Raw genomic sequence first — 14,454 nt, forward strand, 5'->3', positions numbered from 1 at the left:
GAGATACTGTATTTAGCTAGCTTGCCGAGTTGGACTGTTGCTTCGTCATTGTATCGCTAGTTTTTATCGTTCTGCCGGAGCCCAGAATTGCAGGGCAGACAGGAGCAGACATGTAAATTTCTCTTTGTCATATCACACGAAGACAAGTGAGTTGTATTTACTCTGTTTCGAAAGACAGGAACAGAAGTGTTACTGAATTTAGCTATTTCATTGATAACAAGTATTAGATCCATTTGTCACGAAGAAGCTTTTGACTGTTCTGCTGAAATTACAGTGCAAAAGCATATATATGTCTTCTCTTCTTTTTGAAACGATGTATGTCTTTTTTCTTTCTTTCTCCACGTAGCTCGATTGATATGTGCAAATTTGGTAGCATCCGTGATCAGGTTAACGCCATATGGGTTTACAAGGAATTCGGTTGATGAAGTTCTGTGCGGAGCTTCAGCACACAAGTGATACAGTTCTGATTTTCAGTTCGTGGCGGCTAGAGCCTGCCTGTTGTTCTCAGCCATGCCTGGCCGCCCCTCTCTGCGCGGCCTGCTGGGGTGTGGCGGCAGCGGCGGCTGCGGTCATCGGAGGGTATGGATTCTGCAGAGGTGGTGGTAGCGCATGGCGGCGCGCGTGAGTGGCAGGTCCTGCGCTCCACCGCCGTGTGGCGCGTCATCGGCCGGCGCGTCACTTGTTACCGTGGGCGTGGACGTGGACGCGGGGTTCGTGCCTACCAGCATTTTCTGAGCCAAGCCGGGGCGCCCCACCCTGAGCGGCCTGCTGGGTTGTGGTGGCGGTAGCTGTGGACGCTGGCGGGCATAGTGTTCTGCCGTCGACGCGGACGCACATGGCGGCACGGCGGCCAGATCTGCATGCCACCGCTAGTTTTTCTTTGGATCCGCACGTCGACGCGCTTGAGCGGCCGTTGGCGCCGTGCTATCTCCCTGTGGCCCGTCGGCGAGCTCCTTCTCCAGTGGCGTCGACTTGGTGGCTGCTCATGAGTAAAGTTGTGGACAACGCCCATTGCTCCCATGTTTCACCCGTCTTGCTGCCTCTTCTCATCCTGACTTTCTTTGTTGATGGTCGGAGATCCTAGTATTGCATGATCGCCGTGGTTAGTCTTAACCACGGGTAGCTTGTGGTTCATCATGTCGTTGCTTCTATTATTCTCTCTTAAACTTCGTGCGATGGTGATCCGCTATAATGTCTAGGCCGTCTCAAGCCTGATGCGTTAGCGAGTCTTTGGTTAGGGTCTGGCATTGCTCAATTTGGTGACAAGGCGGGTTTAGGAATACCGGGCGGAAAGCCCAGTTCGACGTCCCATCGATGCCAGCATTGGCGACGCCCTCATGCGTCATTCCCTTCTTGGAGGTGGTATTGTGGTATTTCCTGCTGATCACAGGAGGGTTTTCGGGTGAAAACACATGTACATTGTTTCAGATTGGTCAGCAGTGGTGTCTTTGGCATCTTGCCCTCCTTTGAGGCGTCATTTAGGAGAGACCCACCCTGCGGATTCGGATCTCTTCTGTTAGCGAGTGTTCTCGACCATCTCAAGCCTAGTCTCACTAGATAGATGGTCAAGTGCCGATGTCATCTCTGTGGTGCTCTAGACCTAGTTTAGCTAGATAGTTGCCCGTTGTGTCTGGTATTTTTTGCTTGGTTTTCTCTCAATTAACCGAGCAATTCAGCCCGTCAGACTTTTTTCTTATTTACTCCCTCCATCGATAAATGTAAGATATATTTTATTTTGAAAAAGTTAAACTTTATAAGTTTTGACCGATAATTAGTCAGATTGTATGCATGTTTAGTATAAAAAATTATTTCAACAGGTTCGTATTTTAAGATGCTGTTGATTTTGTAACATTTGATAATATATTGTAAGAGATTAATGGTCAAAGTTACTTTAGATGATTGTTTTCAAAATAAAATAGGTCTTATATTTGTGGATGAGGGAGTAATATAATTGGCAGTTCTTCTACCGGTTTGTTTAAAAAAAATATTTAATTTGTCTAGAGCAAGGTACAGAGTAAACCAGCAACATATATTCTTATCATCACCCAGTAGAGATGAAGATGGTAACTACAGTCTACAACCAATGTCACTATGCGAAATCGTTCAGCATTTCCCACATAATGCTTTCAGCAGTTTGTAAGTTCTGAAACTGAAAGGCCAATTCAAACCGCTTCCGGTCAGTGTAACACGGGCGATACCTGTCGTCGGCTAACAACGACGTCGTCCGCGTCTCCGTCCTCCGCCTTGACGACCTTCCACATGATGGCCGAGGTGGTTGTGCGGCGTCTGTGAGGAGGCCTACTGCACCGTCGCCAACGCGCTCACGGAGCCCGTCGAAAGTTCTTGTCGTTTTGAGACCTTGCAGCACATGTGATCAATTGTAGAAATTTCTTTTTCCCTCTTTTAGTGGAGTAATGATTGTATGAATCTGATTGATTTCGTACTACAATTATCTCATCTGAAGTAGTAGAAATCCCACATAATTGCGTAATGTGGATTCATGTTGATTCCAAGATGTAGGCAATTACCACCAATAGCATGGCCAACTCAAATAAACTTAGTTATCAATAAGCTGTGCAATTCATTTACATGTAACCGCTCACTTTGAGAACCGCCACTTGCAAGGATAAAGATCGTGGAGCGCTAATAAGGATATTCATATAACATCAGTACATGCTAATATTGTCTAATGCTATCTACAATATCTATTCTACTCTGTATAAGTATATAACACTCCGTTATACTTAGTTATCAAATCAACTTATGCTACGCCACCATAATACACACATCATTTTTACTCTGCCTCTCTACCATTGGTGTGCCTCCTCCTGCTAGTCCTCAAACAACAAAGCATGCTATGCTGGAATGTGGATTACATAGCTTCAGCAGGAAAAAACCATGCCGGACGCCCTTTGTCGCCTTGTGGCCGCACCACCGCAGTCTTTGGCAACAAAGGCGTGATCATCCCATTTCTCATATTGAACACACCGCAGTCGTAGAAAAGATCTGCATAAGAATTTCTCTTAGCGTAGTCATGCATGAAGTAGATGCAATCCTCCTGAGCACCACATTCAGAAGCAGGGAGAGACTTGGAGTGTTTGCCAATAAAGAGCGCTTGGCCTCCCAAAGTACTGACCTGTCTCCATTGACCACAAGAATCGGCAGTCAATTCTGCCTCAAAGACTTCAAATGAAAGAGTACGGGCATGGTTTGTCTTATTGTTATTGTGCAAAAAGAATCCAATCTGTCGCCTTACATACAACAATCTACCACTAGATTCAGCAAGGTAACACAGCTCTACACATGTATATCCCTTATTAAGACAGGATCGTAATGTGGGCCCTAGATCATCGGTGGAGTCGACTATGCATTTCATGGGTGGGATTCTTGGCTTACCTTCGTAGCTCGAATCAATCTCGAGGACAAATAGCTTATTCTTGAGTGAGAGAGCATACAACTTTCCGTCAAAAAATGCAAGGTCAAGGATGTAGTCATGATCGGGCACTCTGAATGCAGTGGCAGTCGGGGACCGGCAAATAGAAATTATGCACCTATCTCTAGTGTCCATGATCAGTACAGCAAACATGGAATTTGGTGATGGGTCCAGGGACGAGAGCAACACCAGCTTGAAGAAGATTGGACGCACCCTGTCATGATGCCAAATGGTGTCTACCGTCGGAAGCTGCACAACATCCTTGGAGAAAGGATTCATCAGTGAGCACCCACCACCAACGTGCTCGAGGAAGAGCCAGCTACCCACGGATCCATGGCAGACACGAGCGTCTTCTGGTACAGGCATGCGATGGATTTCACCGCCTGGGATGCTAAGGAAGGTCCCATCGAGGAGAGTGACCCACGGCTGCGGAGGGGGCAGGGGCTCCAGCCGAGCACCGCGACGCCATGGGCGGCACACTGCTCGTAGTCGGACACGGTCAGCTAGGGAGGGGAGCCGCCTGAGGACAAGGCCCAGAAGTTCTGGCTGCAGGTCTGCCCAAGGCGGGGATCGTTTGATCGCCGTCATCATGCAAGATTAAGATGTTCCAAGCGCGGCGAGAGGAAAAGGTCGAGATGGAGGCGGCGGTGTTGGGAGGCCAAGGGGAGACGCCCCTGGAAATTTATCGCCAGTGTCACGCGGACTCGAGCCGGAATCGGACGCTGCAAGTGCAGGAAAGGCTGCTGGAATCGCATGCGTTGATTGGTTCCGTTGATCTCATTATAGAGTTTCAAGTTGGGTTGGCAAGCAGCAAGCAAACCGAGTCGTACTGGTACAGCAGAGCAGTACTTGGCCAGCGGCGACAGCAAAGGAGCGCGTGCAGGTGGGAAGGAGGGCGATGATGGCGGCGGCTCCGAGCCGCGCGCGTGCGCTGGCTAGCGCGGTGGCGGCTGACCGGCATCGGGCCGGCGACTGCGCGATGCGGAGGAGGCGTGCGGCAACGGGCCGCGAGACGAGGGGGCGGCCGACGAGGGCCGCACTGCGGTGGCACGGCGATGCGGAGTGGACTTGTCTTGTTTGTTGGCATGCATGCTATTTAAGAAGAGTAGAAGACAATGCGCGGATTTTATTCAACTGTGAAAACTGTTGATACTTGAGGTCTTAGTACTCGGTTTCCTGTAAAAATATATTGTAGTCAAGAATGAAATTTACGTGACGTTTAGAAATGGAGTAGATCGACATGAGTTCCTTGCACTTTGCAATTATGAATTGAATTTGTTCCATGGCCTCCAGCATAGACTGGAAAAGCATATTCCTTCAGGCAGCTGAACTAATAACCACTCTAGCTCAATAAAGTAAGTAGTATTATATAGGATTTCTCAACAATTATTTCCATGGATCTGCCTGCTACGATTGCTAAGTTTGATAAAAAAAGGACGAAGCAACTACTTGCTTCCTGATCTAAACTGATATGTTTTTAGTATGTTCTGCTACTCTCAAAGAAGCCCTGAAGATATTAGCTGACATTTCTTTCGTTTCCATCTTTGGCAGCTTAGGAAGTGGTGACTGACTACTGAGGAAACTGAAGTCAGGTCCGGAAGGCAGGATGACATAGTTCAGTAACCTAGCTGACAGGCAGGCTTTCCAAATTATTCACCTCCGTTACCACAACAGTAACTTTTATTTTTGAAGCGACCTGAATGCTTCACTTAGCAGGGCAATACTTACACTAGAAAACCATGTAATCCTTGTCCGTTGCACATTTCACGGTCTATGGAAGATCTAGAAGGTAAATGAGGCTGCAATGCGCTACGATATGTTTTTCAACCAGCAGCGTAAGCCATACTGCGTGCAAGGAGCTGCCCCCCTTTATACGAGGCAACCACTATCAAAATTGCTCTAGATCAGAAGTTCAGAATGTAGTTTATGGAAAGGATTCTGAGACTGGAAAAGCCTAATGCTTTCGTTTGTCGAATATCGTAATATTTTTCCGAAAGGACAGCATGAGTTGACTCGAATATTTTGATGTGGTTCAGAATGTAGTCTGTTGTACAATTCAGATTTTCGTTTTGAACTGCCCGTTGAGCTGGATCTGAACGAGACATGAGATTTGAGCAATCTATATTCCATGTAAAAGGCAAGGATTTCTTACTAAGAAACTCTCCGATCCAAACGGGCTCGGAGGCTATCTTTGAAACTTGGAAAAGTTCGCAAGATTTCTACGGAAATCGATCAATTTTTCGTCAAATCAAACCGGCGCAAACGGCCGAAGGCGACCGTGCACGGAAGCGGAAGCGGCATCATCGATGATGTCGCGTCGTTGCGATCGCCTCCGCTCCAAACGAAATCCTCCCGTATTCCGCAACACCGACGGCTCAACCACCGCACCACTACCACCACCACCACCATGCGCTCCAGCCGCACCCGCGCCTATCCATGACGCCCCCGCCCCTCCTCACCACCCACTCCGCCGCCGCCGCCGCGCTCCTCGTCCTCGTCCTCAACCCCGCCTCGGCCGCCGCCCGCGCGCGCAAGCGCAGGCGGCGTGACGACTCCGACGCTGGCCCCGACGCCGACACGGACGACCCCAACCCGCCGGCCCCGCCCCTGGAGCAGCCACCGCCGCTGCCGCTGCCGCCGACGAGCCCGGACCACTTCCCGCTTGCGTTCCGCGTCTCGGCGCCCACCTTCCACTTTCTCTCGGGCCTCCTCGACCCGCTCCTCTCCCACCCCTCCCTCCCGTCCGCGGTGATCCTTGCGCTCGCGCTCGCGCGCCTCGCGTCGGGCCTGCCCTACCCGGCGCTCGCGGCGCTCTTCCGCGTCCCTCCCTCGGCCCCGCGCGCCGCCTCCTGCCGCCTCCGCCGCGTGCTCCTCGCCAACTTCCGCTTCTGGCTCGCCTTCCCCTCCGAGCCGAGCTGTACCTCGTCCTCCTCCTCGTCCGCCGCCTCGCTCCCCTCCTGCCGCGGCGCTCTCGGCTGCGTGCGCTTCTCCGGCCCGACTGGCCCGCTCGCCGCGCAGCTCGTGGTGGGCACCTCCTCCCGTGTCCTCTCCCTCGCCGCCGGCTTCCGCGGCAACCGCACCGACCTCGAGGTGCTCAGGCTGTCGTCTTTCTACCAGGAGGTCGAGCAGGGGAGGGTGCTTGACTCCACGCAGTACTTGGTTGGGGATGGGGGCGGGTACTCGCTGCTGCCCTGGCTCATGGTGCCGTTCCCGGGGCCCGTGGTGCCTGGTTCCCCGGAGGCGGAGTTCAACGCTGCGCACAAGGCAATGTGCCGCCCGGTGAGACGCGCTGTCCGGAGCCTTATGGGGTGGGGGGCCATCGCGCGGCTCCGCGAGGAGGAGAGCCCTCGTGCAGCTGTGGCGTGCATTGGGACGTGCGCCATGCTTCACAACGTGTTGCTGACAAGGGAGGATTACTCTGCATTGGCACCGGAAGAGGAGGAGGCAGAGAGTGATTTGGGGGGAATGCAGAGCCAGGGAGATGACTCTGGTGCTGGAGCAGAAGGATTCGAGGTTGATGGGCGTGCATTGGCGTTGCGGAGAGCATTGGCAGCAACAATGAGGGACCTGCGAGTGCCTGATTAGCAATGGTGATTGTTATACAATGTCTCTCATTCCTGATTCTTTTAATAATATATTCTGTATAGTGGTGAATATTTTGATTTCATTGGCTTTTTCACTCCACTTTGTTGCTTGCTCAATAAAACAGAAAAGAAATTAGACTATCACTTGACACACCTTACTAGTGTTGACTTGTTTGCAGCAGATTTAACATTTTATATGCACTCATCTAGTCTGTTGATATCCATCTCTAGGCATTTCTTCATCAAATAATGTAAATATACAGTGCAAGTGGATGCATTTTATGCAGAACAAATTATCCATATTTGTCTGAAGGAAATACTATTACTCCTTGTTAAGGAGATTATATCTTCATACAGTTCTTTAGACTTACACAAGATAGGGACAACGCTCCCAGTCCCAGTAACCATTCTGTGGTGCTATGGTGTAGTGCCTCTCGAGTTAGTGAAAGGGCACATCAGCCAGCTAGAAAAAAAAAAGGAATTACATTACTCGACATTATTCCACTAGTGAAACCAGAGTTTCAAGGACATGGTTCATGCTAGGTCTTCTGCTCCTCTCCTCTTCCACGCATGACACTACTATCTTTAACATCATGGCTGCTTGTAAGTAGTTGAATTCTCCATCCAGTCTCTTTGAGAATCTCAGCAGAGCATCGAACAGACATTTCCACCTCCCCCTCGCACTTAACCACCCAACTGGAAACCCGAACCCCTTTCACTAACTTGAGGAGCACTACACCATAGCTGTAAACATCGGCCTTGCCGGTGATCGGAAGATTTAGAGCCCACTCTGGTGCAATGTACCCTCTAGTCCCATGCACTCTTGACAACATTTGTACTCCTGCTCCTCGACTTAGTAGTTTCACCAATCCAAAATCTGCAATTTATGGTTCAAAGTCTTTATCTAACAATATGTTCTCTGGTTCGACATCACAATGCACGATCCATTCATGGTGGAGATAGGCCAGTCCTTTTGCTACCCCAAGTGCAATATTGTACCTTTGGCTCCATTGCAGCACAGAAGTTAAGTTATGACAATTGAAAAGAAGTCTGTCTAATGAACCATTCTCAACAAATTCAGAAACCAAGAGCTTGTGAGTCTGCTCAGCACAAAAACCCCAAACTCTCACCAGATTCATATGATAAATTCTTCCAATGACGCTAAGCTCAGACCTGAACTCTTGGTCTCCTTGGACTACATCATTTAGTCCTTTCATCATCGAGGACTCCCTTGTAAACCTCTCCAGACGCGCCACTTCCGAGCTCTTCCTGGAAACACTTGGTTGCCTTATGTAACTCATTGTAGCTGAACCTTCGGAACTGGCTGGAAATGATCATGTAGCCTTCGTCCATAATCTCTAGTCTTCTCTCCCATTTGTAAACAATCCAACACCCGACTATGATTGAAGTCACTTCAATGACGAGCAATGTCAATGCAGAAGATAGGAAGTAGCCAAACTTGAACCTGGAAGCACCATACTCAAGCATTCGTGATGAGGGATTGACTTCTTTTTCAGTAATTCTGCGAGGATGGGTTAGTCCAGCAGCCAATTCTTGCAATGCTGCCTTGGGAACTTTCAGATAGATATCATTGTAAGGATCTGGGAAGTTTCTGCCATTGAGAAGCAAGACCTTAGGATAACATTAACCTGTTCCCTTCCGGTAACCAAAAGCTTGGCAGTCAGCATTGTCCAAGCACATCTTCCTGCAGATCCACAATGGCACCAATTCTTAGTAGTTTAAGTCATACCCCCATAAGTGCATTGCAGGAAGCTTCCTAAATGAATAGTCATGGTTGGCCGCGGTATTAGTCTTGCGCCTGCACCCTTTGCTCCAGTCATTTGGTTCAATCATCTCAAAGCCTTCAAGGCAAGAACATGACTCTAGCTCCGGTCTGTATCTGCACAAGCTGTTTGCTCCGCACAATCCATGTATATTGCAGAGTCGAGGGAGTGCCATCCAAGAGACCGCCCAATTGCCACTGGTTGTGTTTAGGCTATACAACCTAAGGTTACCGTCGTAGTCAAGAGTTAACCTCCTCATAATCTCATCACCAAGATCAGAAGCTTCAAATTCAAGTTGGTCACTAGCCACAAAATGGCCTGTCTGGTCAAGAACCCCGTATCGGCTACTGTTATAAGTAGTCCTACCATTATCCCACGGCATGAAGTATGGATCAGGCCAATATATGCTACTAATCTCAGGACCATTGTAAATAGGAGTTAGTATATTGTTACTGCCAAAATAGAAGGCATAGAAGCCTGAATACAGCAAACCCGTGGCAGAAGCAGATACCAATTTAGTATTCTGAGTCATCGGTCGCAATGACAGAAGCGTGTCGCAATGGCAGAGCAGAGGTGATGACCCTCTGGATTCATGATGACAAGGTTGCCGCTGTCGAGAAGCATTGCACGGTTGGTGCGAGATGCAGTTGAGTTAGTGCTCCACACTTCTGTGCCATCGTAGTCAAGAAGGGCCAACCCCCTATTCAACCGGAAGATGAGCCTGGAGCCCTTACCGTTGACCGGAGCATCGCGGTTAGCCGTCCAGGCAACGGTCTTGCCAGATGACCAGGAGAACCAGATGGAAAAGGTGAAGGCGTTGGTAGCCACCTTGTAGAAGCCACATGAGAAGGCGCCATTGGGAGACACTAGGATGGTGGTGGTGTCATCCTGGGTGGAGATGGTGGAGCCTCTAGCAAGGTACCTTTGATCGTTTGCAAGAGCAATGGAGGACATGAAAAGGAAGGACATGAATCTGGTGAGAAAGAAGATGTCTCTCATGGCCATAGCTACTTGGCAAGCATGAAGAAGGAAACTAATGTGGGCGAGAGTCATTTATAGCAGATGTGTGCATCAAGAGCCAAAAGATGCCTTGGCGGCTTCAGGTGCCCTCTATTTTTGACTTTCTGTTTGCTTCAAAATTTCTGAATTTCTGTAGCATGTAAGTGAGTACTACTGTACTAGTAGCTAGTAAAGGGACTAATCGGTCAATCCTTTAACCCACTGAAGACTGTGAGGCCAAAAACAGTTGACTATGTGATCCGAATTCTGTTGATGGTGATGGATCTGCGCGTCTTTCAAACTTGTTTCTGTATTCGACTCTAATTTGTTTCTGTACCCCTTCTATACCTCTGTAGCCGCACATTATTTGCAAAATCGCCTGTTTTGCAATTCTCCTTTTATACAGTGACCATCGCTGTAGCGTGCTTGTGGTTTTTTCCCCAAGGGTTTTGCATGCAAAAAATCTGTCTCTTGTTCTTCAATCTACTTCGTCTTTCTGATGTGCTTTCCTAACAAAAGAATTCCTGGTGCTGTATAGTGTATACTGTAGATTTTACAGTGTATCAAATTAATTCCCTGCATTTAAGTGTCGCGGACCATTGCTTCCTCGCATAACCTTCAATGCATCGAGCAAGTAGCCAATAAGCAAAAACCAGAACCTTGTTTCCATTGCTAGCCGCCTAGCTATAATGCCATATGATGTTCGGTATATAGCATGTGCCTTGGACATAGACTGACCAGTGCTATAGTTGTGGCCTTATGGCCAGGATCTGGACTTGGCCAGTGCCTCAAGGCAACCTGTCAAGGACGGCATTACTGAAGTAACCCGACAACGCTGATCATGGTGTGAATTGTGATGCCTTAACTCATTCCTTGTCACCTCATTGCTGCATTTTGTCTTAGATGGAGCAGGGGCCAACTTTTGCTACTTCAAGTTTATTGTATACTGGCATTTACTGGTGCAGTGATACATTCGTGACCTCTCATATATTTGTGTAGCGCTGGATATTTTTATTCCATTGGGTTCTTTAGTTTGTTGCTTACCCAGTGAAACAAGTAGAAAGAAATACTATCACTTGACGCATCTTGCTAGAGTCGACTGTAAATATTTTTGCATTATTTTTCAGTATAACTATATGCAATCATCTATTTTGCTAGGATCACAGAATTTGTAAAGGTACAGTGGAAGTGTATGCAGACCAAAGTATCTAAACAATTAAACCAAGTGAAATAATACTCATATTAAGAATATTGGATCTTCAAACAGTAATCTAGATTTATTACAAAGATAGTTCTCTAGTTCATTACATAAGATAATTATCTAGGCATCTTACATAAGATTGGCATAAGGCTCCCAGTAGCATTTCTGGGCAACAGCACATCATTATTCTCTCATAGTAGGCACATCAGCTAGCTAGAACAATAGCACTAGACATTATTCTACCAGTGAAAGTAGAGCTTCAACGACATGGCTCATGCTTGGTCGTCTTCTCCTCTCCTCTTCTACACATGACACTGCTATCTTCACCATCATAGCTGCTTGTGAATAGTCAAAATCTCCACCCAATCTGCAATCGACAAACTCCAGGAGCCATGACCGATCTTTGCTTGCCATTTGCTCTTTAAGAATCTCAGCAGAGCATCTAACAGCCATTTCCACCTCCCCGTCACCCACAACCACCTGGGTGGAAACCCGCATCCCCGTTACTAACTCAAGAAGCACTACTCCATAGCTGTAAACATCAGCCTTGCCAGTGATTGGAAGGTTTAGAGCCCATTCTGGTGCAATGTACCCTCTAGTCCCATGCACTCTTGACAACATTTGTGCTCCTGCTCCTCGACCTAATAGTTTCACCAATCCAAAATCCGCAATCTTGGGCTCGAAGTTTTCATCTAACAATATGTTCTCTGGTTTGATATCGCAGTGCACGATCCATTCAAGACATTCATGGTGGAGATAGGCCAGTCCTTTTGCTACCCCAAGTGCAATATTGTACCTTTGGCTCCATTGCAGCACAGGAGATAAGTTCTGATTCTCAAACAGAACTCTGTCTAGAGAACCATTCTCAACAAACTCAGAAACCACGAGACGGTGGGCCTTCTCAGCACAAAACCCCCAAATTCTCACCAAATTCATATGATAAATTCTTCCGATGACACTAAGTTCAGACCTGAACTCTTGCTCTCCCTGAATCACATCTTTTAGCTTCTTCACTGCGACCTTCCTTTCATCATCAAGGACTCCCTTGTAAACCGCTCCTGATCCGCCACTTCCTAGCTCTTCCTGGAAACACTTGGTCGCCTTCTGTAACTCTTTGTAGCTGAACCTTCGGAACTGGCTGGAAATTATCGTGTAGCCTTCGTCTGTAATCTCTGGTCTTCTCTCCCATTTGTGTACAATCCAACACCCTACTAGGATTAACGTGACTTCAATGACAAGCAGGGTCAATGCAGAAGATAGGAAGTAGCCAAACTTGAACGTTGTCGGTGAAGGCGCCTCTATTTCAGTGACTTTGCAAGCATGTTTTATTCTAGAAGGTGATTCCTGTGAAGTTAACACCACCGTGGGTATTTTCAGATAGATATCAATATATGGTCCTCTGATATTCTTGCCACTGATGAGCAAGGCCTTCAGATGACATTGGCCTGATCCATTCAAGTAACCAAAAGCATGGCAGTTGTCATTGCCCAGGCACATTTCTCTGCACTTCCACAATGGCACCTGTTCGGCATAGTCGACGTCGTAACCCCATAAATCTGGTCCTGGCAGCTTCCTAAATGCAAAATCTTGGTTGGCTGTGCTTTTTATGTTGGGCCTGCACCCTTTGCTCCAGTCGCTTGGTTCAACTATCTCATAGCCTTCAAGGCAAGAACATGGCTCCGGTCTGTATGTGCAGAGGCTATTAATGCCGCACACTCCATGTATTTGACAGAGTCGAGAGAACGCCATCCAAGAGACGGACCAGTTGCCACTGGTAGCGTCTAGGCTATACAGCCTAAGGTTGCCGTCATAGTCCAGAGTCAGCCTCCTCATGACCTCCTGATCAAGATCAGACGCTTCAAAATGAAGATTGTCACTAGCCACAAATTGTCCCTTCTGGTCAAGAATCCCATATTGGCTGCTGTTATAAGTAGTCATATTTCCCCCCCATGATTCGTCGTAAGTATTAGGCCAATATACGCTACTAACCTGAGGGCCATTGTAGATAAGACTCAAAACATGGGCCCTGTTAAAGTAAAAGGTGTAGGAACCTGAATAGAGCAAACCCATAGCAGACGCAGATACCAGCTTAGTGTTCCGAGTCATCGGTTGCAATGGCAGAAGCGTGTCGGTTGGTGAGTCGAAGCTCCTCCAGAGGTGATGACCATCTGGATCCATGACGACAAGGTCGCCAGTGTCGAGGAGCATTGCACGGTTGGCGCGACTCGCAGTTGTGTTGGTGCTCCATACTGTTGTGCCATCGTAGTCAAGAAGGGCCAAGCTCCCGTTCCCGTCCTTCCGGAAGGTGAGCTTGGAGCCCTTGCCGTTCACCGGGGCGTCGCGGTTGGCCGTCCAGGCAACGGTCTTGCCGGACGACCTGGAGAACCAGATGGAGAAGGTGAAGGCGTTAGTCGCCACCTTGTAGAAGCCGCAGGAGAAGGCGCCATTGGGCGACACTAGGATAGTGGTGGTGTCATCCTGGGTGGAGATGGTAGAGCCTCTAGCAAGGTAGCTTTGGTCGCTTGCAAGAGCAGCGGAGGACATGAGAAGGAAGGAGATCAGTCCTGTGGAGATGTAGATTTCTCTCATGGCCATGGCTTCTTGGCTATCATTCACAAGAAACCAGTGCGTAGCTGGAGTCATATATATCACCTGTCCAGAGCCAGAGCCAATAATTGACGTGTGGTCGTGTGGACTTTTACGTGGTTTCTATTGCTATAGCATCTACTGCAGCACGAGCTAAGACAGGGACTACACGGCCAATCACTGAACCCGTCCGTCCAGGACAGCGATACCGAAATTTTTAGCAGATAAAGACAGTCGCCGTCGTTGCTGTTCTATTTTCTTTAGTTTTGAACGAACGGGCAGGAACTCTGTCAGCGTAGTTGCTGTTTTATGCTGTAGGAGCTTGTTTAATCTGTATTGAGTTAAGTCACGGTCACTTTCTGTCGCGGACCATTGCTTGGATTTAAAGAAGCCAACAAGCAAAGACGCGACTTCATTTTTTTAAGGAGTCAACTCGACTTTAGGCATTTTCAACGAATATTTTAAAAATTTATTCTCTATAATATTGTTACAGCATTTATTATTATTTCTATCTCCAACAGCTATTTTATTTCCTACCTTACGTGACTCTTCTCTTCCTTTCAAATTCACCTATCAGTCTCTATGAACAGTAATAAGGGAAGGAGAGAATACCTTAAATTTAAGATACCTCTCACCTCCCCCGTCACGGTAGCAGCACGAAAGAGGAGCTGCTGGAGCTGTTTGCCGCATGGGACGATCGGCAAAAAAAAAAATGCTACAGTGATGGAGATGTAGATGGAGATCGGCATAATATTTTGCAGCATCGAAGTACATTTTCTAGTGCTACCATAGTCACGACCACAACTTCAACCTGGACCTTGTCTGGGAGGGAGTCGTGGTCATCGGACCTGAAGCTGAGGAGAGGCT

At 48.0% G+C, this 14,454-nt stretch overlaps 3 protein-coding genes and 1 pseudogene across 3 annotated transcripts; 1 reads left to right on the forward strand and 3 right to left on the reverse strand.

Moving 5' to 3' along the window:
* Positions 1-2,619: 2,619 nt before the first annotated feature.
* On the reverse strand, positions 2,620-4,024 carry LOC133925774 (uncharacterized). The gene is made up of 2 exons (XM_062371526.1): positions 3,365-4,024; positions 2,620-3,313 (listed from the first exon to the last, which is right to left on the reverse strand). The coding sequence occupies exons 1-2, from the start codon at positions 4,022-4,024 to the stop codon at positions 2,873-2,875; spliced, it is 1,101 nt and encodes a 366-aa protein (XP_062227510.1). The 3' UTR covers positions 2,620-2,872.
* Positions 4,025-5,726: 1,702 nt separating this feature from the next.
* On the forward strand, positions 5,727-11,879 carry LOC133926304 (protein ALP1-like). Its single transcript, XM_062372160.1, has 2 exons — positions 5,727-7,023; positions 11,726-11,879. The coding sequence occupies exon 1, from the start codon at positions 5,870-5,872 to the stop codon at positions 7,016-7,018; it is 1,149 nt and encodes a 382-aa protein (XP_062228144.1). The 5' UTR covers positions 5,727-5,869; the 3' UTR covers positions 7,019-7,023; positions 11,726-11,879.
* Positions 7,370-9,806, reverse strand: LOC133927527 (putative receptor protein kinase ZmPK1; annotated as a pseudogene).
* On the reverse strand, positions 11,092-13,601 carry LOC133926303 (putative receptor protein kinase ZmPK1). Its single transcript, XM_062372159.1, has one exon. The coding sequence runs from the start codon at positions 13,594-13,596 to the stop codon at positions 11,236-11,238; it is 2,361 nt and encodes a 786-aa protein (XP_062228143.1). The 5' UTR covers positions 13,597-13,601; the 3' UTR covers positions 11,092-11,235.
* Between the last annotated feature and the right edge of the window lie 853 nt (positions 13,602-14,454).

Source organism: Phragmites australis, chromosome 8 (genome assembly GCF_958298935.1).
Source record: "Phragmites australis chromosome 8, lpPhrAust1.1, whole genome shotgun sequence".
Classification (NCBI taxonomy): Eukaryota; Viridiplantae; Streptophyta; class Magnoliopsida; order Poales; family Poaceae; genus Phragmites; species Phragmites australis.

Coding starts and splice junctions, on each gene's coding strand:
- LOC133925774 (XM_062371526.1), bottom strand. CDS start 4,024: ATGATGACGGCGATCAAACGATCCCCGCCTTGGGCAGACCTGCAGCCA. Junction 3,314..3,364: donor TCCCACCCATGAAATGCATA/GTCGACTCCACC, acceptor TGTCTTAATAAG/GGATATACATGTGTAGAGCT.
- LOC133926304 (XM_062372160.1), top strand. CDS start 5,870: ATGACGCCCCCGCCCCTCCTCACCACCCACTCCGCCGCCGCCGCCGCG.
- LOC133926303 (XM_062372159.1), bottom strand. CDS start 13,596: ATGGCCATGAGAGAAATCTACATCTCCACAGGACTGATCTCCTTCCTT.